We start from the raw sequence: 24843 nt of genomic DNA on the forward strand, positions 1-24843 counted from the left end.
CCCTTACATGTGCGAAAACGCTGAAAAATCTTTGTTTTAGTGAGACTGCAAACCACAAGACCCAGTCTCTTCTGTCAAGAATCTGAAAATCAACTGGAGCCTTGAGTGAGGAACCTTGAGTCAAAAAGGAGCCCTTATATATACACATTCCTTTATTTGCCCCAGAATGAAAACTAAGACTTTTACATGCAGCACTTTTTTTTAAACCTATAATGTTTGATTGCAAAGTTTTTCTTTTTTTTTTTTTCCTCATTGTGCATATGATTAGATTACATAGAGGGTTAGAATTGTCGACTTTGCAGTCATAACCATGCCATTCAAGATCCCATGTGTGTTTCCTCTTCTAGAGGTGGGTGGCCCCCACACAAAGACCTTTTTGGGGGTCCTTAAAGCATGTGGTAAGAACATTTGTGGCTTGGAACAAAAGCAGAAACGCCAAATCTGGTCAGCTTAGGTAGCATTTCTTTAAAAGAGCCATTGTAGAAGCTCTCGGTTACTAAGAAGCACAGCTGCTCCCATGGTGGTACCACCATGGCCCAGGCTCTGCTTCCCCCTCAGCACATTGTTCCTCATGTACCAGTGTATCCGGTGCCTGTACTGGTCATGCAGGGGAAGCAGCTCGTGTGCAGTGTCTGATATGATCATCAGTCTATGGATAGTAGAGCAGTTGGCTTTATTTACTGGGTGAACTGTCTTAATTTTGCTTTTAATTTTTAAAAAAAAAATTTAATGTTCATTTTCGGGAGAGAGAGAGTGAGAGAGTATGAGTGGGGGAGGGTCAGAGAGAGAGGGAGACACAGAATCTGAAGAAGGCTCCAAGCTGTGAGCCGTCAGCACAGAGCCTGACACGGGGCTCGAGCTCGTGAACTGTGAGATCATGGCCTGAGCCGAAGTCAGATGCTTAGCTGACTGAGCCACCCAGGTTCCCCTTTACTTTTAATTTTTAAAGTAGGGGGGCGCCTGGGTGGCTCAGTCGGTTAAGCGTCCGACTTCAGCTCAGGTCACGATCTCGTGGTATGTGAGTTCGAGCCCCGCGTCGGGCTCTGTGCTGACAGCTCAGAGCCTGGAGCCTGCTTTGGATTCTGTGTCTCCCTCTCTCTCTGACCCTCCCCCGTTCATGCTCTGTCTCTCTCTGTCTCAAAAATAAATAAGAGTTAAAAAAAATTTTTTTTAATTTTTAAAGTAGGAAGTATCTCTCTGTCCCCAACATTGCCTTCTCCTTCTCTCTTCTTTCCTGCCTCCTTCTTGAGTCTCTGAGCCTCCAGCCTCAACCTCTTCCAACTGCCTTGCCATCTTTTCTTACTCTCCTCATGGATCCTCCCATCTCTTGCTTCCCCTTACTGTCAGCCCTCCAAAAGAAAAAAAAAAAAAAAAAAAACAGAAAGAGAGAAAGAAAAAGGAGAATAAACAGAAAAACCCTCCATTACGACATTTGGCAAAAACCTTATAATCATATGTTTATTTTAATTTCATTTTACTGTCTTCCAAAACACAGGGCTGTGCAGAACCAGGCTTCTGTTTGCCTCGCGGGCATTTACAGTTATTCGGTGGTAATGATGCACAGTCCATTTATAAACAAACATCTTTTTGTCTTTATTACTGGGTTTGTTTCTGATGTCTGAACGAGCAGCTTAAGTGTATGTTTGTAAGCCATTCACCAAGTATCTTACACTAGGTACAAAGAGGAGGTAGAAATTAGTATTGCATAACTCATGGTTTGCAACACTGCCACAGAGTAGGGCTTGGGGACTTAATGATAGGGGGAGTGACTTTCTCACCATTATATCCTCTATGTACAACCGTGGGCCACCAGAGGAGACAGCTCAGTGGACAAGTGAACCATCTATTACCATGGGTTCAGCCCGAATGTAAGCCAAGCCTTTTGTCTCAGTGATATAGAAAACCAAACAGTGGGCCATGGGAGACCCATGACAGGTATCCAGGACAGCAGTCAACTGGAATAACAGTAGGATGAGGGGGGTGTGTGTGTCCAGAGATGAAGGACATAGAGACAAAGCCTGGAGTACTTATAAGGTGGGGTTGTGATGGGACATTGCATGTGGCTTACCTGTCACTGCTGGCCTGGGGGTGACTTCCGAAAGGACAGACCCCAACTAGACAAGCCTATTGTTCTAATTCAATGTTTATCAAAGGCATCTGTGAAATCGTTTGATGAACTCTACCCATTTCCTACCAACATGACCGTTATACTAGGGCAAATACTCAATTGCAGTTTGGGGGCACTGCGTGAGTCTTTGTTGAAGGAAATACAATGAAAGGAGAGGGAAAATGCATTTTACAAATATATATATGACTCAATAGCATTGTATATGGGGCTGCTTGCCTGCTTTTTTTTTTAATACTAGGAAATAAGTTCAGACAGGATTCTTCTCATATTCTGGTTTTGACTTTGCAGTGTGTGTATATGTCTGTGAGCAATACTATTTTTCTCAATCCAAATGTGTTGGATGTACTTTTCGAGGTTCCAGATGTCCTGTTTTATCCTCAGGGAATTCTTGTGCATTCCATGCAAAGCTAATTCTGTGTCTTAGTCTGAGGGGGACGGTGAAAAGAGACCAGAGACCAAGGGATAGATGGTGAAAAAGACAAGAAAGGAATACTAAGTATCTTGTGTGGCTTTTCTTCTTTTGCAGTTCTGTTTTGAAGCCAAAGTGGATGATGCCGTCAGGGCTGAAGCACTGATCAGAGTCTGAAAACTTCCCATCTTCGCATTTGCCATCAGTTGAGATAAGATGGAAGACAGTTACAAGGATAGGACTTCACTGATGAAGGGCGCCAAGGACATTGCCCGGGAGGTGAAGAAACAAACTGTAAAGAAGGTGAACCAGGCAGTGGACCGGGCCCAGGATGAATACACCCAGCGGTCCTATAGTCGGTTCCAAGATGAAGAAGAGGACGATGACTATTACCCACCTGGAGAGACCTATAATGGGGAGGCCAATGATGATGAAGGCTCCAGTGAGGCTACCGAGGGCCACGATGAAGATGATGAAATCTATGAAGGGGAGTATCAGGGCATCCCCAGTATGAACCAAGGGAAGGACAGCATTGTGTCAGTGGGGCAGCCTAAGGGCGATGTGCACAAGGACCGCCAGGAGCTGGAGTCAGAGAGGAAAGCTGATGAGGAAGAACTAGCCCAGCAGTATGAGCTGATAATCCAAGAGTGTGGTCATGGCCGTTTCCAGTGGGCCCTTTTCTTTGTGCTGGGCATGGCCCTTATGGCGGATGGTGTGGAGGTGTTTGTTGTTGGCTTCGTGTTGCCCAGCGCTGAGACAGACCTGTGCATTCCAAATTCAGGATCCGGATGGCTAGGTGAGTGCATCATGCCTGTGACACAGATTCTGAAACTGGCTTATTTGTGGAGCACGGTTAACAAATAGAATACTTACTTTTCATCCAGAGCACTGCTTCCCCCCTCACCACTACTTTGTTAGGAACAGCTTTAAACATGCAAAAGAATCAAAAACATTGTACAATGATGCTTGTATATATCCACTACCTAGATCCTATAGTTAACATTTACCGTATTTTCTCTATCATCTATTCATCCATCAATCCAATTTATATGTTTATGCATTTCAAATTCAGAGCAGTATGTTTTATATTATTATAAATGTTTTATTGGTTTCTCCTTTATTAACTTCTAAAGATATGTCCTTGGAAGTTAATAAGACTACTATATGAAACATATTTGGTACTTTTCTAAATATAGAGGTTAATTCTACAAAACTCTGACAAATGTGATTTAAAATTCTGAATTTCAAATTTTATGTATAATACTATGATTTAAATACTTTTGGGACTCCGCTAGTTTTTTTTTTCCTATAATCTATGTGTATGTTTGCTTGTTTATTTTTTCAGTTAGTTTTATTCATAGAATTTTCTCTAGAAGACTTTTTCTTTTTCAAAGCTTGTACCTTTGTGCCTAAACTGGAAGAACTTCCTCATATGCTTTAAAAATCTATTTCAAATCGGGCAGCTGGGTGGCTGAGTCAGTTAAGCGTCCAACTCTTGATCTCAGCTCAGGTCATAATCTCACGTTTTGTGAGTTCAAGCCCCACATAAGGCTCTGTACTGATAGTGTGGAGCCTGCTTGGGATTCTCTCTGCCCCTTCTGTCTCTGTTCCTCCCCTGCTTGTGCTCACTCACGTGCATGCTCTCTCTCTCAAAATAAATAAATGAACTAAAAAAAGTTTTTAAAATCTATTTCAAGTCGTATTAATATCTAAATTATATGTGTAAAAATAATACGACTTCTCTATCAAATATCTAGATAGCAGAAGTTACCATGACCTTGAGGTTCAAAGAAACCCTCCCTTGTGGAAGGGAAAACAAGAAGGCCAAGAAACATGCACACAGCCACATAGCCCCAACAATTTAAGTCCACGTCAAGCATTCAGTAGATTAAGGTAGGAGGACTTTCAAACCCCTTTTGCTAAGCATACCCCAGACAACATGTTTATGTGCATATGAAATCTATATGTGTCTCAGAGTCTGTGAGAGTAAGAGTACTTGGTATCTATATTTTCAAGGGACTTTTTAAAACTAAAGTTTGATAAACAAAAGTCTGCAAGTCTTTTTATGGAAACTGAGTAATTTTATTGAGTAATGTTATAATCATTGATGCTGAGAAGTTTTCTGTGTGAAAAAAATTAAATGCCATTTTCTCACCTGCTCTGTGACAGTGAAAGAGAGAAAATCATGAGAAAAAGATTTACATCTCATTTCTTTAACACTTGTTTCTTTATATGACCCCGTCCTAGCATCTATTTTTTTATTTACTTAGCTGAAAGAGATAGATTCTTGGAAGCAGACTGTGAGGGAGAGAGGGTGGGGGTGGGACATATTTTGCCTGTTTTTGCTGGTAGACTCATCTCTGTGTTCAGCCATCAAAATACAGAACATAATTTTGAGGAGGGTCCTTAGTCGTTTGTCAAATTGATCATTTCAGTGTACCTCGTATGTATCCACTGTATTTTGCCTTTGTGTGTGTGTGTTTTTTTTCTTTTGGTGAGCAGCTATATCTACTATAAGGCTGGGAATCAAAATATTTATCAAGATGTTGCAAAAGGAGTGCATCAGCAGAACATTTTAAGGAGATAGATACTTAGAAATATAACGGCACACATATTTAATAATTGCAAGCTTCATTTTAGGATAAAAAGCATTTCACATTATAATCCTAGCTTTTATATTGGAAACATTTCAGAAAGCTCTAAACTAAGCTTGCCTTTATCTTCTTGGTGCTGAATGGAAACACAGTATGACACCTGGTTCTCTTATCAGTTTATTCCATACACCTTTAAACCCTGCTGATGTTATACACCCCTAGGTGACATTCAGAAGTTCAGATAATGCTGTGGAACAATTGGAGCAGTGATATTTTCCTCTTTCCATAAGTGTGACTGCTTTAGTGAATTAAAACTGTGTCCCCAAGAGTGTATGGTTTCACTCAACATTGTGAGTCCCCAACAGAAGCATTTTAATGGTTTCATAACTGTACCTTCCAGACTTGCATTTCAATTCTTTTGCCACTGTAATTTCACTTATAATTGCATTCTAATGGAGTTTTTTAAGACAAGCATTTAAATTGTTTTGCCATTTTCATTCCATCGAATAATAGCTTTGTAATATAATTACCGCTCTAAGTCACAGCAATGGGATCAAAATGCGAGAAAGATGCATGACCCATGTTTGGTGGTATTTGAGGGATATAGATTTGCAAAGTAATTTCTCATTTGGCACTAAGCATTGTGTCGTTCTCTCAAGGAAGACCAGGAACAAAAAATATGAACCAATTTATGTCTCATTTATTTGGGAGATAGAGCCTCTCTTGATGTTTGCTAGAAGGTTGACTTAAAGATAGTGACTGTGTGTGCAGGTGTCTATGTGTATGGCCTGTGTGTATATATAACATTGTTAACTGGGCTGGGAAAAAGAGTAAATATTTAAGCATCTAACGAGCTGTTCTTTGGGGGAATAAGGTGCAGTCTTATTTAAGATAATCCATGCTCCATTGCCAAAGTCTATTATTGAGCATTTATTATGTGCAAAGCATAGTGTTACCACTGGGGATAATAGGACAAATAAGGATGAGGTTTCTGTATCCAAGGAAGTTATAGTCTAGTATGGAGAAATCACAAATGTCTGCATTTTGCTAGCACGAAGAAACAAATATCAACAGCTGGAAGAGAAGCAAAAATAGACTTGAGGCTGAGAGACCACGTAAGGTGTCGCGACCTGACCGAGGCAGTGGGGGGGAAAAGCCAGGATTTGAGAGCTGTTCCAGAGGTAGGGTCAGCAAGGATTGGTCCTCGATGAATTCAGATGGCGGAACAAGTGGACAGTTGATGAAAAGAAGGTGATTCATCAAATAAAGTAATGCGGAGTACAGGTTTGAACCTGAGGCAGAAGGATGAAGAGTTTGTTTTAGACTTCTCCCTTTGAGATCCTGGGGAGCATCCCAGGAGTCCAGTGAGCCACTGTCCTTTTGGACTGAAGCACAGTTGGTTTGTGAGCAATCTCATTTAAGATGACGCTGCCAGTGACCTCAACCAGGGGGACAGTGGTTTCCCGCAGAAAGCTCTATTATGGGGCTGCTGATGAGGAGGATGGCAGAAGAAGAGCAACCAGGAGAGCGGGGAGGCCTGGATGTCGCTGAGAAAAGGAAGAGATCTGTCACCCTCAGGTGCTGCAGTCTTTTTTTTTTTTTTTTTTTTTTGAGTTTTGAGAGATGGAGAGAGAGAGCAGTACGCGCACAAGAGCAGGGGAGGGGCAGAGAAGGAGAAAGAGAATCCCAAGCAGGCCCCGTGCTGTGAGCGCAGCCGAGCACGACGTGGGACTCCATGATCTCTGTGAGATCAAGACCTGAGCCAAAAGCAAGAGTCGGACACTTAACGGACTGAGCCATGCAGGTGCCCTGGTGGCTGCAGGGTTCTGCAGGAAGGATTCCAAACAGTCTCTCAGTTCTGGCATTTAAGAAGTTACCGGCAGCGCAAAAGACCATTAAGACGAAAACAGCGAGCAGAGCTCGTGAATAAAGGGTTTAATAGCTAAAGAGCAATGCAATTTTTTTTTAAGGTTTGTCTTGTTTTGTTTCGTTTTGAGAGAAAGAGAGACAGAGCACAAGTGGGGGAGGGGCTGAGAGAGAGGGAGACACAGAATCCGAAGCGGGCTCCAGGCTCTGAGCTTTCAGCACCGAGCCCCAGGCAGGGTTCAAACCCACAAACTGTGAGATCATGACCTGAGCCGAAGTCGGACGCTTAACCAACTGAGCCACCCAGGCATCCCAACAGAAATTTTTATACATCTTTTCTGCGACTTCAGCTGCCCCTCTGGTGTTACAATAGGTTCTGTGTTTGATAAAGCACTATTTGTGCACTAGCTTTTGTGTGTGGGGCATGGCCCAGGGCCCTGTAAGGGAGACTGCGAATAAGGATTGGTTCCTATTATCAAGGGAGATCATGGTATTTCCCAGCTGCTGGTGTCTTAGTGTTTTAGGCAGACCCTGTCACCTTAAAAATGAGGGGGGGACTTGGGAGTGTACCTGACTTGCCTAATGCATCGCTGCCTGTTGGGAGAGCCAGACTGCCACCCATTCCAGCTCCTCATCCCATCTGCCTTTCCAGTTCTCCAACATTTTCATTTAAAGGCCTCTGGACTGGGGTTACTTCTAGGAGACTACAGTATTCTCAATTGTTGGCAGAAACATACCACTCCAGTATCTCAAGGGGGGGAGGACGGATCTAAAAATTCACTTTTTGTTCATGGATTCCAACAGTGTAATCACCTATTGATATTACATCTTTTTCTCCCTTTCCTAAGCCCTAATAGAGGATATGCCCTGGTTGTTGTTGTTGTTGTTGTCTTTATTTATACACAGTACATAAGGGCAATAGTCACAAATGAGAAATACAATTTCCTCAAAAATAAAGGGGACATGAGCCCCATGGGACCAGGGGTTTTTGTCAGTGTTGTGAACTACTGTTTCCCCACCGCCCACATCAGTGCCTAGTACATGACGGAATCTCAACAAATATTTGAGATGACAGTCCCTGCGATCATTAACACTTTGAGACCTCACTGAGGATATGGACATATCGAAAGTAAGAATGTATTATTTTGAGTGGGCATTCATCAGTAGTAGAGGACCAACAGGAGGGAAAGTCATAGATGCAGATGTTGTCAGTGCCCTTCTGGTTGCTGGTCAGGGTTGCGGTGTCCTGACCTAAAAATCTTAACCGATGTGGTTTGGGGGCCACATGTATCACTATTGTAAGGAAGGCTGCCTGAGGCCTGGAGTCTGTAAAGACATGAATCCTGTAGCAAAGACCTCTCGCTCTAATTCCACGCTCCAAAGCCCTTTAAAGATTTCAAATTCAGCTTGCTTTAGAGCTTGCCCGTCAGGAATGCGCCTGCCAGAGGATGCCAGTCTTTGTGGAAATTCTGTGTTTCATTTAAATTAACCAATTGGCGTTCTGATTTTTCCGCCTGTCTTGGTGAGCTTCACTCCTGGGAGTCTGCTTCTGAGAGATGGATGTGTTCAGGGTGTGCTGACACATCTAGTTGGGGAACACGTGGGAACCAGGTCCAGACCAGGACTGGGTGGAAGTAGCCAGCACCCTGGAAGGCCCACCTGGGTGTCCCAGAGTAATACCCTATTGTAGCACAGACTAATTTTCCTTTAGAACCTCTATAGCATTAGCTGGTTGATTGGCATGTTGGGCAAAAACAGAGGTGGACCATGAACATCAAAGCATCAAGAATGTATTGGTACATATGAATGGAATTTTTCTTGACTTTTTTTCATTTTTGGACATGTCAGTTTGGAAACTATTCAATACTTGCCTATCAAGTCAGAGTGTTTGGAATTCGTATACCTTCTCTTGACAACTACGATGCTCATTCAACAAAAATTTGTTGAGCACTGACTATGTGACTGGCATGGTTTTAGACTCTAGAGATACAATGGTAAATAAAACAAAATCGCTAGTAGACCTTAAGCATGTCTTTTAACTGTTCTTTCCGTAGTTTCTACCTAGGTGGTAGAATTTCTTGGAACATACCGAGTTCTCTCTCTGTCTCTCTCTCCCCTGCTACTTCATTTGCCACTTATAGAAATGGTGGTTTCCTTGGAGGCTGGGCTGGATGGATATGACCTGAACTATCCCTAATTTCTCTTCATCTCTCCATATGCTCCCTTATTCTTTTAGGTATTACCAAAAGAAGACATATTCTTTTGGGATTTCTAGCTCCTTATCTTTAGCTGTCCGTGTTTAAAAAACAAAATAAAACAAGCTTCAAGTTTCTGAGATATCTTTTTCTTTCCTCCTGTTGACTGCTCGTTGCCACTAGATTGCAGGCAGAATACAGTAACTGGCTCAGTGTGTGTCGAACCAGTCGTTTCATTCAGTGTGTGTATTACCTGTTCCCAGTGCTGCCAGGTAGACCAGTATATCTGAGCTGATACCAAAATGATGCGGTCTTAGCTTTATTCCAAGTTTTGATCATCGGGAATCTGGATATACTCTGTATATCTTTCTCAGTTTGAGAAATAACTGGTATATATCACTGCGTAATTTTAAGATGTACAGCATGATGGTTTGTGTATATTGTGAAATGATTGCCATACTAGGTTCAGCTAATGTCCATCTTCTCATAAATGCAATAAAAAGATAAGAGAGAAAAAAAGGAAAAAAATTGTTTCCTTATCACGAGAACTCTTAGGATTACGAACTCCCTTTTTCTTTCTTTTTTTTCCCCCAGGGGAATTGTACCAAACTCTCTTAGCAACTTTCCAACGTACTTGACTCTTGAACCACTTAGGGGTTACAGGCGCTGTGACCCTCTGCACGGGTGAAAACCCCAGTGTAACTTTCACTCCCCCAAAACTTAACTACTGATAGCCTGTTCTCAGTAGGAAGCCTAACTGATTCACATAAACAGTCTTATTAACACATGGTTTGTACATTACATACATTACATATTATATTCTTATAATAAAGTAACCTAGAAAAAAGGAAATCATAACAAAGAAAAAATACACTTATTGTACTATATTTATATTAAAAAAAAATCCATGTATAAATGGACCCATGTAGTTCAAACCTTTGTTGTTGAAGGGTCAACTGTGTATCATACTCCAGTATTAGCTACAGTCATCATGTTATAGATTATACTAGTACTTACTTATAACTGGAGGCTTATACCTTTTGACCATCTTCCTCCATTTATCCCTCCTCTCCCCCCCCCCGCCCCCACTGCCTCTGATAACCACAAGTCTGATCTCTTTTTTCTATGATTTTTTTTTAGGTTTTTGGGTGTTTGTTGTTGTTGTTATTGTTCTGCATATAAGTGGGATCATACAGTGTTTGTTTGTCTTTCTCCATCTGACTTATTTCACTGAATATAATGCCTTCAAGGTCCATCCATGATGTTGCAGATGGTTGACTTTCCTTGTTTTGTTTTTTTAATGGCTGAAAAATATTCCAGTGTGTGTGTGTGTGTGTGTGTGTGTGTGTGTGTACGTGCATACACACCATACCTTCTTTATCCATTCACCCATCAATAGACATTTAGGTTGTTTCCATGTCTTGCCTATTGCAATAATGCTGCTATGAACATGGTGGTGCAGGTGTCTTTCTGAGTTGGAGTTTTTATTTCCTTCAGATATAATCCCGGGAGAGTTGCAGTATCATGATCATAATGGATTAAGTCTTTAATCCATTTTGAGTTCATTTCTGTGAGTGTTTTAAGATATGGGTCCGGTTTCATTCTCTTACATGTATTTACATGTAATTAAATACAATCCAATTATCCCAGCACTGTTTATTAAAGCACTTTTTTCCATTGAGCATTCTTGGCTCTTTTGTCAAATATTAGTTACTGTCTATGCTTTACTTCTGGGCTCTTGATCCTGTTCCATTGGTCTATTTGTCTGTTTTTATGCCAGTACTATACTGTTTTGATGACTGTAGCTGCATAGTATATCTTGAAATCAGGCGGTGTGATGCCTCCTGTTTTGTTCTTCTTTCTGAGGAAATCTTTGGCTATTAAGGGTGTTTTGTGGTTTCATATGAATTTTAGGAGTGTTTTTTTCTACTTCTGTAAATGTGTTCTAAATTTTAAGATGAGTGGCTTTGTACCCTAGAAGTGTAAGCTGCAGATTTCAGGATCAGCAACTATATACCCTGCCCAATCCCTTTGTTATTGACATCTGCCTTGGTATCTTGAAGGGAGGTTTGATCTGCATTGTGTGTGTGTGTATGCGTGTGTGTGTGTATGCCCTCTGCTTCTGTTTAGCCTCTCAGCTGTCACAGTGATTCTAATTGGAATTAAAAAGTTATTGGCTTCTAGAGAACATCCTGTTCACCAACACTAGCAAAATCTTATTTGGATTCATTATTGCCAAATTGGAAAAGAAGACTCAATAATTTGTTGCCATTATATCCTTGGGTCTTATTTCCTCTGGTCATTCATTCTAACCTCCTAGTGGATTTGGCCTATGTAGCCTGAAACAATTCCTCCATCCAGGAAGTCTGTGACACATTTTCACAGGATAGGAGTGAACAGAAACCCCATGCCACATTCCAGAATCTTGCCAATAAGCAGCATTCTGAGACTTTGAGAGTGTGATAGTAAATGCCTTTCTGTCACCCGGAGGCTCATTGGGGGTTTTCCTACAATATAGCTTTGAACCTAAAGGCTGATCCTTGCATCCTGAATCCCTATATCTCTGCATCCTAGAACACTTCTGGATGAGGATTCTGATTCCAGTGGTGCTACATATTACATTACATTACATTACAGTACAGTACAGTACATTATTCTGATTCAATCTGGGACTCTCCCTGAAGTCACTGTAGAACTTGTTGATCTGTTGTTAGTTTAGAGACTTTGTTAATTGAATGTTGGTTTAAATAAGGCAGTTTGAAATGTTAATCACCTAATAACTGTATCAAGCCAAATTCAAATAATTTGGGCTTATAGGTTTGAATTCCAACCAGGAAGATGAAATCACCCCTTTTCATGGGAAATCTAATCTCTCAATATTCTCATGTAACAAGAGCTTGTATAGGAACTAAGGTTCCTGCAAAATGCTTCAGGGAGTAGGAAATGGTTTAATTACATTCATCTTGAAGAGTTATTCTGATAAATGACTGAAGCAAGTATTCCCAACCCACATATTTGCAAACTGACATTCTTACCTTACACTTAGAAATTTCTTATTGGCCTTTTTAAGATTGTGACAGAAAAAGTAAAAGAGGTCCTTGGGTATAGTTCTTACCTTCAATTTCAAAACTGAGATCTCTAATGAAATATAAAATGATGAGGACACAATGAGTTTTTCCAACTAAAAATTTCTAATGTAAGGAATTTGCTTAAAAATAGAATATAATGATCTCTAAATTATTTTCACATCTCTCTTATCTCTTATCTCTCTTATCTCTAAATGCGAAAGATGATAAATTTTGTCATGCGTATTTTCCTACATTAAAAATGCAATCTTCCTATACCTATTAGAAACGAGCAAATATTTCTAAATATTGGAATATTATTTATCTCTGCCATTAAGTTTATTTTTTCACTCTCAAGACAAAGCCTGGAAACAGAGAAGCTGACAGCTGAGAAACTGCTGAAAATCCACCTTAACCAATTGACATTGTAGGGCTGCTATGTACAGTTTTGCAGGTTGTAAACTGCACCAAGGCACCTGGCTAGTGATGAAAAGGTGGTAGTATCTTGCCACCACTGTCCTTAATAACTGACATCAATATAATTACCATATTAAAAAAAAAGAAAGAAAGGCCCTGCTTTAAGACAAAGGACTCTATTAGTTATGTCACTGACAAGGGAGTTCTCAACCAAGCGTAAGACCTACCAGCCTGCACTGTGGCCAGCCTGGGGCTTGATGGAAGGAGCAGTCAGCATCCATCTGCACCATCAGGTCAGCCAAGCAACATCAGAGCAAGTTGGGGTGGGAGGGAAGGAAGAGTGTCTTCTTTCCTAACACCCCAGGAAGAGCTACAGAGAGCAGGATGGAGCCACACCACCTGGCACTTTTGTAGGGCAGATTGCCTCAGTGCTGCTAGGATATAGCTTGCATCTGCCCAGCACCCTTGGTTTGTGCCTGGGAGAAGAGTTCTGTTCAGGGGCATAGCATGGAACAAGCTCTTAGAGGGGAAGTTAAGGGGCCTGCTTAACATTTGGTATGCCCTTTGTGAAGTCACGAAAAGAAGCTGAGAAAGTTGGGCACAGGTCTACTTAATACAGGATATTCGTAAGGTGCTTTCAAGTAAGTGCTGGAACATGGCTTTCTTCTAAGAGAATATGATTGCTATTGTTCTGCAGAGAAGCAAACATTTTGGGAATTGTTTTGTAGCATTTGAATTACCAAAGATCAATATACAAAATAGGTTACATTCTTGAAGTCTTTTGGTATTTAAATTTAGGTATTCGTGATGTTTAAAGAGAAAGAGTTGTGTTGAGTAAATTCATTGCCAAGAATATCTTAGTCCTTGAGAGGGATTTGCATGAACCTAAGTGAGAATGAAATGTGTGTGCCCTTTTCTGCAAAGAGACTGATGCCAGGTAGCATAGACACCCAGTTAATATTGGCAATGTGCCTACCAGAAAGGAGGGAACCTGTGGTGAGAGGCCAAGTTTTTGCCCCCAGGTAATATTTTAGGATGCAGGAGTCTCTTCCCAATGACTAAGTAAAAATCAAATCTACCCATGGGTAGTACCACTGTCAGGAGGGGGAGAGTAAGGACTGGGGCATATTTGGGGGGAGTTTGGGGACACTGCTTTTACCTCCAGAATCAAGAATCCAGTTTACCTCTGTGACCTTATGTTTGAGATATCCTCCCAACACTCTGAGACCATATTATCATATCTTGCCATACTTCTGTAGGCTCATTCATGACAGCGTAGCAAAGATAGTTCGACTGCATGCGCGCGTGCGTGTGCGCGCGCACACACACACACACACACACACACACACACACACCCTTTCTCCTAGGGATTCAGCTGGTACATGAAAACACAGTGTGTTCCAGCAGTGTGGAAAGCAAGGATGCCCTCCCTCAGGGACTGTGCTTCCTGACTAGTAATGAGCTGAAGTGTAAGGAAGATAACTCCCTGAGGTGGAGTCAGCGTCTCCAACTTTGTCAAGTTAAGGAAGGAAATGGATGGACAGGAGGAAGCCGGTTAGTGGTTAGCAATGTTCAAAGTTGGAAAGAAGGATGGAATTAAATAATGGGAAATGGGTACCTGGGTGGCTCAGTCGGTTGAGCAAGTGACTTCAGCTCAGGTCATGATCTCACAGTTTGTGGGTTCAAGCTCCTCATCGGGCTCTTTGCTGACAGCTCAGAGCCTGGAGCCTGCTTCGGATTCTGTGTCTCCCTCTCTGTGCCCCTGCCCTGCTCACGCACCCTCTCTCCCTCAAAAATAAATAAACATTAAAAAAAAATTTTTAAATAATAATAGGAAGAAACAAAACGTAGAATCAAGCAAGGGAAAAGAAATAGAAGGTAAACCAAAAGAGAAACGTGTTAAAGAAAGAAGATAAAGCTTTGATAGAAGCTACAACATGGACGAGTCCTGAAAACATTATGCTGGCTGAAATAAGCCAGACACAAAAGGACAAATGGTTGTATGATTGCACTTATATGAATTATCTAGAATAGACAAATTCACCAAGACAGAGAGTAGATTAGAATTACCAGGGGCTGGGAGGGAGAGGGAATGAGGAGTTACTGCTCAGAAGTTCGAGTTTCTGTTTGGAACGATGAAAAACTTTGGGAAAAGATGGCCGTGATGGTTGCACAACATTGTGAATGTAGTTGATGGCACTGAATTATATGCTTAAAATAGTTAAGCTGGCAAATTTTATGTTCTATAAATTTAACACAATTCAAAAAGAAAAAAAAAACAATTAGAAAGAAGTCGTTTTGGAGGTGGTTGGGTGCTCGTAGCACAGATGGCTGGAGTTCACTGTCCCCTGTGTTTGGGGAGATGCTGGGCTGGCAGTAAGTTCTGGACAGATACAAATGTATTAGCAGAGCGGCGTCTCCTGCCCTGTTTCCTGCACTGTCGCAGGAATTGGAGTCCTGATGTGGCTCCCGTTCTTTGTCAATAGCAGCTATTCCTATAGGTACCTTTCTTCCTGAGGGAATCCAGACTAATTCTGGTCATGGAATTTGCCATAATGGCCTCTCCTGGAAGAATATTCTAGGGGCACCTGGGTGGCTCAGTAGGTTAAGCGTCCGACTTTGGCTTAGGTCATGATCTCGCGGTTCATAGCTTCAAGCCCCGTGTCCGGCTCTGTGCTGACAGCTCAGAGCCTGCTTCGGATTCTGTGTCTCCCTCTCTCTCCATTCCTGCCCTGCTCACACTCTGCCTCTCTCTCTCAAAAATAAATAAAAGCATTTAAAAAAAGGATATTCCAGACTGCTGAACTCTTGTTGAGCTTCTTGGGGAATATTTGAGAGTGAAGGGAGGGATTTGGGTGTGGACCAAGTATGCTACTTGAAAATCAGAGGGGAACAAATAATATAACCTAGAATATTCTGTAGGCAATTTTCTAGTAAACTTGGAGTCAAGGTAATCATTAGATTAAAATGTATGACTTTACTATGTAACTTGTTTGAAAAGTGAGATATTTATTTTAAGTAAATAAAGTTTACCTTATTAAGAGTCAAAGCCTCTTCTTGTTTAAGCCTATTTCTTTTTATTTAGAAAAAAATTTTTTTAATGTTGATTTATTTTTGACAGAGAGAAAGAGAGACAGAGCATGAGTGGGGGAGGGACAGAGAGAGGGAGACACAGAATCCGAAGCGGGCTCCAGGCTCTGAGCTGTCAGCACAGAGCCCGATGTGGGGCTCAAACCCACAAACTGCAAGATCATCACCTGAGCCAAAGTCAGACACTCAACCAACTGAGCCACCCAGGTGCCCCTGCTTAAGCCTATTTCTTAAACGGAAATCAAAAGTGTTTTATATTATTTCTAAATTTATCTTCTAGAATTTAAATGTGTCCTGATAGTTCAGGGCATCCATTTTCATTCTTTATGTAATACTTTGGTTTTTCTTCACCCCTTTCTACCATCCTGTTACTGCTGCCACTTAACTGTCTGTCACTCATCCCCTGATGCTTCTGTGCTGTGGATTAGGAAACTTGATAACTAAGGTTGTTAAGAATTATCTGCTAAATAAGAGTAAATAGACTACGTGAAGGAACTGAGAGTTGCTGAGTAATTGCTTGACTTTATAAATGGGGGCTTTATAACGGATACATGGGATGTCCAGAAACCAAGTTCAAGATTTTGGCAAAGTAGGCATTAGAAGGACATTGGAAGTTTGGCTTTTGGTATATTACTGTATCTCCTTTTGTTCCCAGTTGCAAATAGCTCTCTGTAAATCAAGCTAGGGCTACGCTGTGCACAAGTTATTGTGGTGAAAAGTCAAGTAGCTGGCTTAAATTATTTTTTATGAGTCAGGGCAGGGTTTAAATAATTGCTTGAAGAATTTAGAGTTAATACAAAATAAACTTAAGGTTTTGAAATTTTAACTTTCCTATTCTTTGTGATGTGGTCACTGGCCATGACTATGACCTCTTCAATCTCTGTGTTTCCATCCTGAAGGGTCTTTGGGATAGAGACTCTTGTCACAGTAAGACTCTTCCCATTGCTTTTCAGATCATTCCTGGGGGAAGTGGGTGAAGGATGCAGGTCACATCACATCCCTGATCAAAATGTTTGCTGGTTAGTATACAGATTGCTTTAAACTCCTGAGTATGGTATTCAAAGCTTTTCATAAGCTGGGCCAGATCTATTTTTCCCATTTTTTTCCTGCCACTCATCCCCCTCCCCTAGATATTCCAAAATCAGGGTATAGAGTTGCCAGATAAAATACAGGGTGCCCAGGTAGATTTGAATTTCAGATAAATAACAAGCAAATAATATTTTAATATAAGTATATGCCAAGCAACATTTGCGATATGCTTAAAATATTTGTTTACCTGAAATTCAAATTTAACTGGGCATCATGTGTTTTTATTTGCTAAATCTGGCAACCCTCCTGGTAGTGGAGATAACAGCATGGGATGGAGGGATTAGTTTGTTCTTTGCCTTCTCTAAGTGAGGCATCCAATCAGTCGTTAATTTCACTATCTCACTTAATCGCAATCACATCCCATCTCAGACTTCGTGAATCATTGCTAGGGAATGGGCCTGGGAACTGTATATATGTTTTATAAGCATCCCAAATGATTTTTGTTTAGAGGGAGGTTCCAGAAACACTGTTCTCGACCACTGCTTCTCAGCCTAAAGATGTAGGCTTTGATATAGCAGACCTGGGTTGGGCCTGGGATTCTTCCTGCTAAAATGAGCTGGGATCCCAGTGAGGCTGAAGCTGGTGGTTCTGAACCCCACTGTGAGTAGCACTGTCGTAGTTCCTCCCCCCCACCCCCAGCCAAGAAGCAGCAGCATCCCCAACAGTTGTGATAATGAAGGTTATACGTGATGTTGTAATTTTAAACAATGGAGCATGTGATCCTGTAAGTAGAAGCGTTTTCCTTATTTACCAATGTACAGCAACACATGTTACAAGGTAGCCTTATGTGCCATTTTTGAGGAAAGGTTTTCTTTTCAAGAAGTAAATCTCTTATTGACAGCTGAGGGGTGTATATGTGTTGTTTTCTCCGCTGAAATGGGTATTGACTTCTTTACACTGGTCTTTCTTCTACACCGCGGGGGACATCACGGTCTCTAACCACATTTATGGCCACGCATCCCAGAATGGTCCCAGCACAGTGTGACTTTGCTTTGTGGCAATAGTTTCTCAGTGCCAGAGGCATGGTGATAAAACTATACTGTGAATCCTTCAGGCTTTTTTCCCCTCCTATGTAACGTGAAATTAAATGACTTTTCTGAGTGTTAGCTTAGTTTTCTCTGAAGAATCTAGTTAAATCAGAAATATTAAAAGTACTGTGTCAAAAGAACTGATTAGAAACTGGTAAAAGGTAACCAGACTGCTCAGGGAACGAAGGAAAGTCCTGTGGTGGGAATCGATTTGGATGTGAACACACACATCCAAAAGGAGGCAGATTATACTTGTGAGAAGTGGATGGCTTCTCAGTGTTCTATGTCTGTTTAGTTACCTACTTATTTCTTTTTAAGTTTATTTATTTTGAGAGAGAGAGAAAGAGAATGAAAGCAGGAGAGGGGCAGAGAGAGAGAGGAAGAGAGAGAGATTCCCAAGCAGGCTCTGCACTGTCGGCACAGAACCTGATGTGGGGCTTGAACCCACGAACTGTGGGATCATGACCTGAGCTGAAATCAAGAGCCCGTTGCTTAACTGACTGAGCCACCCAGGCGCCACTACTTAGTTTTCTAACTAATAGAAAGGGTTCAGAGACCACTTTGTGGAATGTTACCTTTCAAAATTCAGCAGTTCTCACACAGAAGGTCACCAGCAGGGGGTCCTCCATGCATTCACTCCTCAAATTCTTATTGAGTTGGTTTAAGGTATTTGCGCTATTTTGTGACAAGTACAGAGGTCAAGCAGACAAAACTCTGTGCCCAAGACATTTCCTGTCAAAACGGTATGGGGGCCAGAGGACTGAAGATTGATTCTGTTTGAGGGAAGCCTGGTTTTAAAAAAAGATTTCAGGAGACTGTAGTATTTGACCAGGTTTTCCACTGCAGGTAGAATTAGAATTTGCAGAGACGGGGTGCAGAAAGGAGAGAGTTTTTGGGAGAACAAACACACTGACCAAAGGCCCTAAGGCAGGAAACCCGTGGATTGAGTGTTGTGAGTAGATTGTGGTTCAGCTTTGTTGAAGTGGAACGCACATACAAGGGAGCACTTGGAAAGGTGGGTGGGGACCTGCCTGTTCATGGAGACTAAATGAGTTTATTCTGGTGCGGGTGGGGATCGGTGGAGGTGTGAGCAGAGACATGATGGGGTGAGAAGTCTCCTTTGGGAGACTGCTGTGTCTGGAACAGGTCGGAGAGGAGTCAACGGGATCAGTTAAGATTCATTTGCATAGAGTGTTCCAGCCAGTAGATGCCAAGGGCCTGATGTGGGTGATGCAGAGGGACTGTTAGAGGACAACCCACTAACTATGGGAGCACAGGAGAGGAACATACCAGAGACACTAAGGACTCATGCCCTGGTGTTGTGTTGGGTAGGAGTGTATAAAATATAGACGGGACTTCTGGGATTGGTGGGGAAGTGGGGGGACCCTTGTGTAGGAGGGAAGATGAATTTAGTTACTGTAAGTGCAAGAATGGAGTGTCTTATTCACAGACTACCCTCAGCCTGGAGCACAGAGCCTGGTAAGTGGTCCCCACTGAGTTTTTGTTGAGTTTGAGGTACCAACCAGGCTGCTCAGGAGAAACTGTCCAGGAGGGCATTTGTCCTGAGACTTCACAGGGAAACTAGCCCCCAGAGATGGACTTCGGAGAGATCTTTGAATAGAGATGCAGAACCCACAGAGAGAGGAGAGCCTGAGGAAGAAAGGGGGGCTAACAACAGATCTTCAGTGAATGCTTAGGTGTGGGAAGAGAAAAGTCATAAATATATGGTGAAAGGTAGGAAAAGTCTCAGCTGCCTGGAGGCCAAGAGCAGCAAGGTTTCGGGAGGGAAGAGGTGGCCATGACTGAGAGTGCTTTGGGGGGTGGGGTGCATGGCAGAGAAAACGACATTGCCTGCAGCGATGAGAAATCTGTTCCAGAGAGTGGAAAGGACACATGTCAGATCAACCACTAAATTGAGTTTTAATGTATATTTTTAAAGGAAGGAAAACAAGTCAGTATTTAAAAATTGGTTACAAGGTACTGTGGTATATTTGTTTTGGATAGTACTTCCAGTAACATAATTATACCATAGATTGGAGCAGCTGAAAAATTATTAATCCTCTTCTGCAAGGGTAAATTGCACATTTGTAGCCGTTATCTAGTACTTCTGCGTCATTATGTGCCAGTAATCACATCCAGAATATATAGAGGAGATAAATTGGCAAACCAGGAGAGAAGTGGGTTAGCTGCTGCTATCTCATTTTATTTATTTTTCCAAATTGAAAACCATCTCAGTTACCAGTACTTCTGGATTTAACAATAAAGTAAACTTTGTTGAAATGTTCATATTTAAGTAGTCAATAGGAATGATAAATGGTATAACTCCCCAGGGAAAAGACAGCTCCAAGATGACCATTCATTCCCTTGGTGTGAGCCGACTCCATCAGAGGGTCCCTCTATGACCATACAGTACAACTTTGCCCCCTGGGTTTCTGCTGGGTCAGTAAAGAAGCCTCCCGGCCCCCACCTCCCTCCCCACACTGGGCACACTACATTTGTAGAGTGATGGTGTCTCCTCCAGACTTCTACTGTACCTCACATGGTGAGTAGGAACCTTGATCATATTTTCTCAGAGTCAAAAGGGATGGGTTGTTCCCCCAGAGATGCTGCTTGCCTCCTCAGGGACAAATACATTCTTATAGTTCTGACATGGAAATGTATCCTGGGTAGACTGCTGTAAAGCCAGGGGAGACGAGGAACTCCAGGGGATTGCCAGGTTCTTCCCAGTGTGAGGAAGGTGCTTCCTCTCACCTCTGGGCATCCTGAGCTGTTCCTGTCCTAAGCTGTTCATGTTTGGTAGAGACCCCAGCACTTCCCCCAGCTTGGAGCCTGAAAGGCGTTCCCAGGAATAGCCGCTTTCCCTAAGCCTCCTCACATCACATGAATTGAATCTGGAGGCGGAACCTAATAAAATGTTAACCACCCCCTCCTCCCTGAAAATGCGTCTGCCTTTGGTTCCTCCTGGAGTCTCAGTTCTCCGTACTTATTCTACATTCTTCTCTCCACTCCCTACAGGGTCTTCCCAAGACTTAGCCCTTGGGGCTTTGGTGTCTGTGTATGTGTTGTGATCACATTGCCTTTCTTTACATAATCATCCAGCAAACAGTTAGTGACTTCCCTACCCGGGTCCCAGACTGGATCCTGGAGTCATAAAGACATGCTTCCTGCTCTTGAGTGCTTACAGGCCAGAGAGGGAGACAGACACATGGCAGATGAGTGCACCTAATTGTTGCAGATGCTGTAACAGGGAGATTCAAAGGAAAGAATGGCTAGTGCTTTGTGAAAACAGGGCTGGAATGATTTAATACAGGCAGCATCAGGCATTTTCTGATGACTTCTGGCCTGTGGCTTCCATTGTCTACTTCTATATTCCCATTAGGCTATGCAGGAAAGAAGCAAAGAAGCACAGGATAGACACAGGCTTCAAGGCAAAGCTGGTCTTAAATCCTAAATCTCTCATGTGGGAGTTGTATGCTTTTGGGCAAGTTGTATGATTTTGAGCTTCAGTAAGCTAATCTAGAAAAAGAAAATAAACAGTATCTTTATCTTGTAGATTTTAACTGTGATCATCACTTTTCCAGAGCCTTTCATTCTCTATTCCCAACAGCTTACAGCCAGTTGTAATTACAAACATCACCTATAGAGTAGCAGGGAGGATTGGAGACAATGTATTAAAACCCTTGTACCAGAACAGTACTAATAAATACATCCCCTGTCATTGTCAACCTCTGTCTTAACAAGCTTTTAAATATGCATTACAATATTGTTAACTGTATGCACCATGCCTTGCAGTAGAGCTCTAGGATTTACTCCTCTTGTGTAACTGAAATTTTGTACCCTTTGATTGACACCTCTTTGTTTCCCTGTCTACAGCTGCTAGGATCCACTGTTCTACTCTCTGATTCTCACCCTTCTCTGGCAATTTTAGGTTCATGAAATAGTGGGGTCAGATAGTATTTGATTTTTTGTGTCTGATTTAGCATAATGTCTTTCAAGTTCATCCATGTTGTAGCAAATGACATGACTGTCTTCTTTATTAAAGCTGAATGAAATTTCATTTATACCACATGTTAAGAATCCATTCATCTATCAATGGACATTCAGATTATTCTATGGCTTTGCCACTGTAAATAATGCTGCAGTGAATGTCAGAGTGCAGATATCTCTTAGAAATACTGATTTCAGTTCTTTGGGGTATATGCCAAGAAGTAGGATTCCTGTATTTACCCAAAGGATACAAAAATACTAATTTGAAGAGACACATGCACCCTGATGTTTATAGCAGCATTATCTATAATAGCCAAATTACGGAAAGAGCCCACATGTCCATCAACTGATGAATGGATAAAGAAGAGGTGGTATATATATATATATATATATATATATATATATATATATATAATACATACACACACACTATACTATATATATACTATATATACTATATATATATGGCTGAATATTACTCAGCGATAAAAGAATAATGTAATCTTGCCATTTGCACTGATGTGGATGGAGCTAGTGTGTATTATGCTAAGCGAAATAAGTCAGCGAAAGACAAATACCACATGATTTCACTTATTTAAGAAACAAAACAGATGAATATATGGGAAAGAAAAAAAGAGAGACAGGGAAACAAAGCATTAAAAGAAGACACTCTGAACTACAGAGAACAAACTGAGGGTTGCTGGAAAGGAGATGGGTAGGAGGATGGGCTAAATTGGTGATGGATATTAAGGAGGGGACTTGTTTGTGATGAGCACTGGGTGTTACAGGTAAGTGATGAATCACTAAATTCTACTCCTGAGACTAATATAACACTTTATGTTAAATAACTAGAATTTAACTAAAAACTTGAAACATTAAAAGAAGAAGAAGTAGGATTCCTGGATCATACATATTGTTGGAATTTTGAAGAACTTACATTATGTTTTGCATAATGGCTCTATGAATTACATTCCCACAAACAGTGTACAAGGCTTCCTTCTTCTCTACATCCTTACCAACATTTGTTATCTTTTTGTTGTTGTTGTTGTTAATAGCCATGCTAACAGGTGTGATATAATATCTCATTGTGGTTTTGATTTTCAGTGCCCTCATAATTTGTGATGTTGAACACCATTTTGTGTACCTATGGCCATTTGTATGTCTTTTTGGGTAAATGTCTCTTCAGGTCTCTTCTGCATTTTTTTAAAAAAAATCAGCTTACTTAATTTTTTTGCTACTGAGTTTTTGGAGTTCCTTATATATTTTGGAAATGAACCCTTTCTCAGATATATGATTTGTAAACATTTGAAAAAATCTTGAAAGCAGCAAGAAAAAAAATGACTCACCACTTACAAGGGAGAAGTCACTAAGGAAATGATTTTAAAATGTAGTGAGAAATCACTAAAGAAATTTAAATGCTACATTAGAATATATTAAGTCAATGAAAAAGAAAACAATGAAAGTGGAATGGCAGAGACACGATACATAGAAAACAAAAAGTAAAATGGAAGATGTAAGTTCAACTATATCAATGACATTAAATATTTATGAATTAAACAGTCTAATCAAAAGGCAGAGATGGTCAGACTTGATAATAAAACAAGATCCATATATAGCTGACTTTATATTAGAAACAGTAGAGGCCAGAGACAGTGGAATAACATATTCAAAGAGCAAAAAGAAGAAAAAAAACACTGTTAACCGAAAATCTTATAGCCAGCAAAGCTATCTTTCAGAAATGAAAGCAAAATAATGATAACCCTGGGTAAACAAAAATACAGAGACGATTTATTGATAACAGGTCTGCTTTTCAAGAAATACTAAAGGAAATTCTTCAGGCTGTAAGCAAGTGACCTCACCCAGTCATTTGAATCCACAGGGAAAAAAGAGCATTATAAAATTATAAAAGATGGTATAATGAATGCATCTTTTCCCTTTCTCTTTAAACTGATTTAGAAAGCAATTGTATAAAACTATATATATATATATATGTGTGTGTGTGTGTGTGTGTGTGTGTATGTGTGTATACACACACACACACACACACACATATATATACATATATATAATATAATGTTGGGCCTGTAACTCATAAAAACATAACATATTTGCCAATAATAGCCCAAAAGATGTACATGGAGCAAAACTGTATTGGGCTAAGAAAATAACTCCAGATAGTAACAAATTCACAAAACAATTTTTATAAAACAAATTCTTCTTTTCAAAAACAAAACAAAATTCTTCTTTAAATATTTGGTAGAATTTAGTAGTGAAGGCATCTGAGCCTGGGACTTTCTTTGTGGGTGGTTTTTGTTTTTGGTTTTTTTTTGATTACTAATTTATTTTATTTTTTAAAATTTATTTATTTATTTTAAGAGAGAGAGAGAGAGAGTGCATGAGCAGGGGAGGGGCAGGGAAAGAGAGGGAGAGAAAGAATCCCAAGCAGGCTCTATGCTGCCAGCATGGCACTCGATCCCACCAACTCTGAGATTATGACCTGAGCCAAAACCAAGCCGAATTTCCAAGCCTTAACCAATGAGCCACCCAGGGGCCCCTGATTACTAATTAGTAATTACTAATTTAATACCTTTTTTTTTTTAAGATGTATTCATGGTGTCTATTGCTTCTTGAGTCAGTTTTGGTAATTTGTCCTAGAATTAACTTCAGGTTTACACTAACTTAATTCCAGTGAGACAGAACTGTTACTCCCACATAACTCTATATCTTTCCCCACCTTGTTGTGATGTGGTTAAAGGTATTGCAAGTATAACAAACCCAACATTACCTTTTCACAGTTTTCACAGTATAGAAATTTATGCTAACTAAGATGATTGAACTAGAAACAGAGATAAAAGACCTCCATATTGGAAAGTAGTAAAACTATTTGCAGATGATATGATCTTGTATATAGAAAGTCTTAAGTATTTCACTAAAAAACTATTAAAACTATAAGCAAATTTAGCAAGTATATTAGT

At 40.8% G+C, this 24843-nt stretch overlaps 1 protein-coding gene across 1 annotated transcript in view; it reads left to right on the forward strand.

The window, feature by feature from the left end:
- The first annotated feature begins 2674 nt into the window (after nucleotides 1–2674).
- Nucleotides 2675–24843, forward strand: part of SV2C (synaptic vesicle glycoprotein 2C) — a 161382-nt gene continuing 139213 nt past the window's right edge. Inside the window, exon 1 of the mRNA XM_007079832.3 lies at nucleotides 2675–3333. Coding sequence (XP_007079894.1) covers nucleotides 2754–3333 — 580 coding nt within the window. The 5' untranslated portion in view covers nucleotides 2675–2753. The remainder of the gene's footprint in view (nucleotides 3334–24843) is intronic.

This window comes from Panthera tigris, chromosome A1 (assembly GCF_018350195.1).
Source record: "Panthera tigris isolate Pti1 chromosome A1, P.tigris_Pti1_mat1.1, whole genome shotgun sequence".
Taxonomy (NCBI): domain Eukaryota; kingdom Metazoa; phylum Chordata; class Mammalia; order Carnivora; family Felidae; genus Panthera; species Panthera tigris.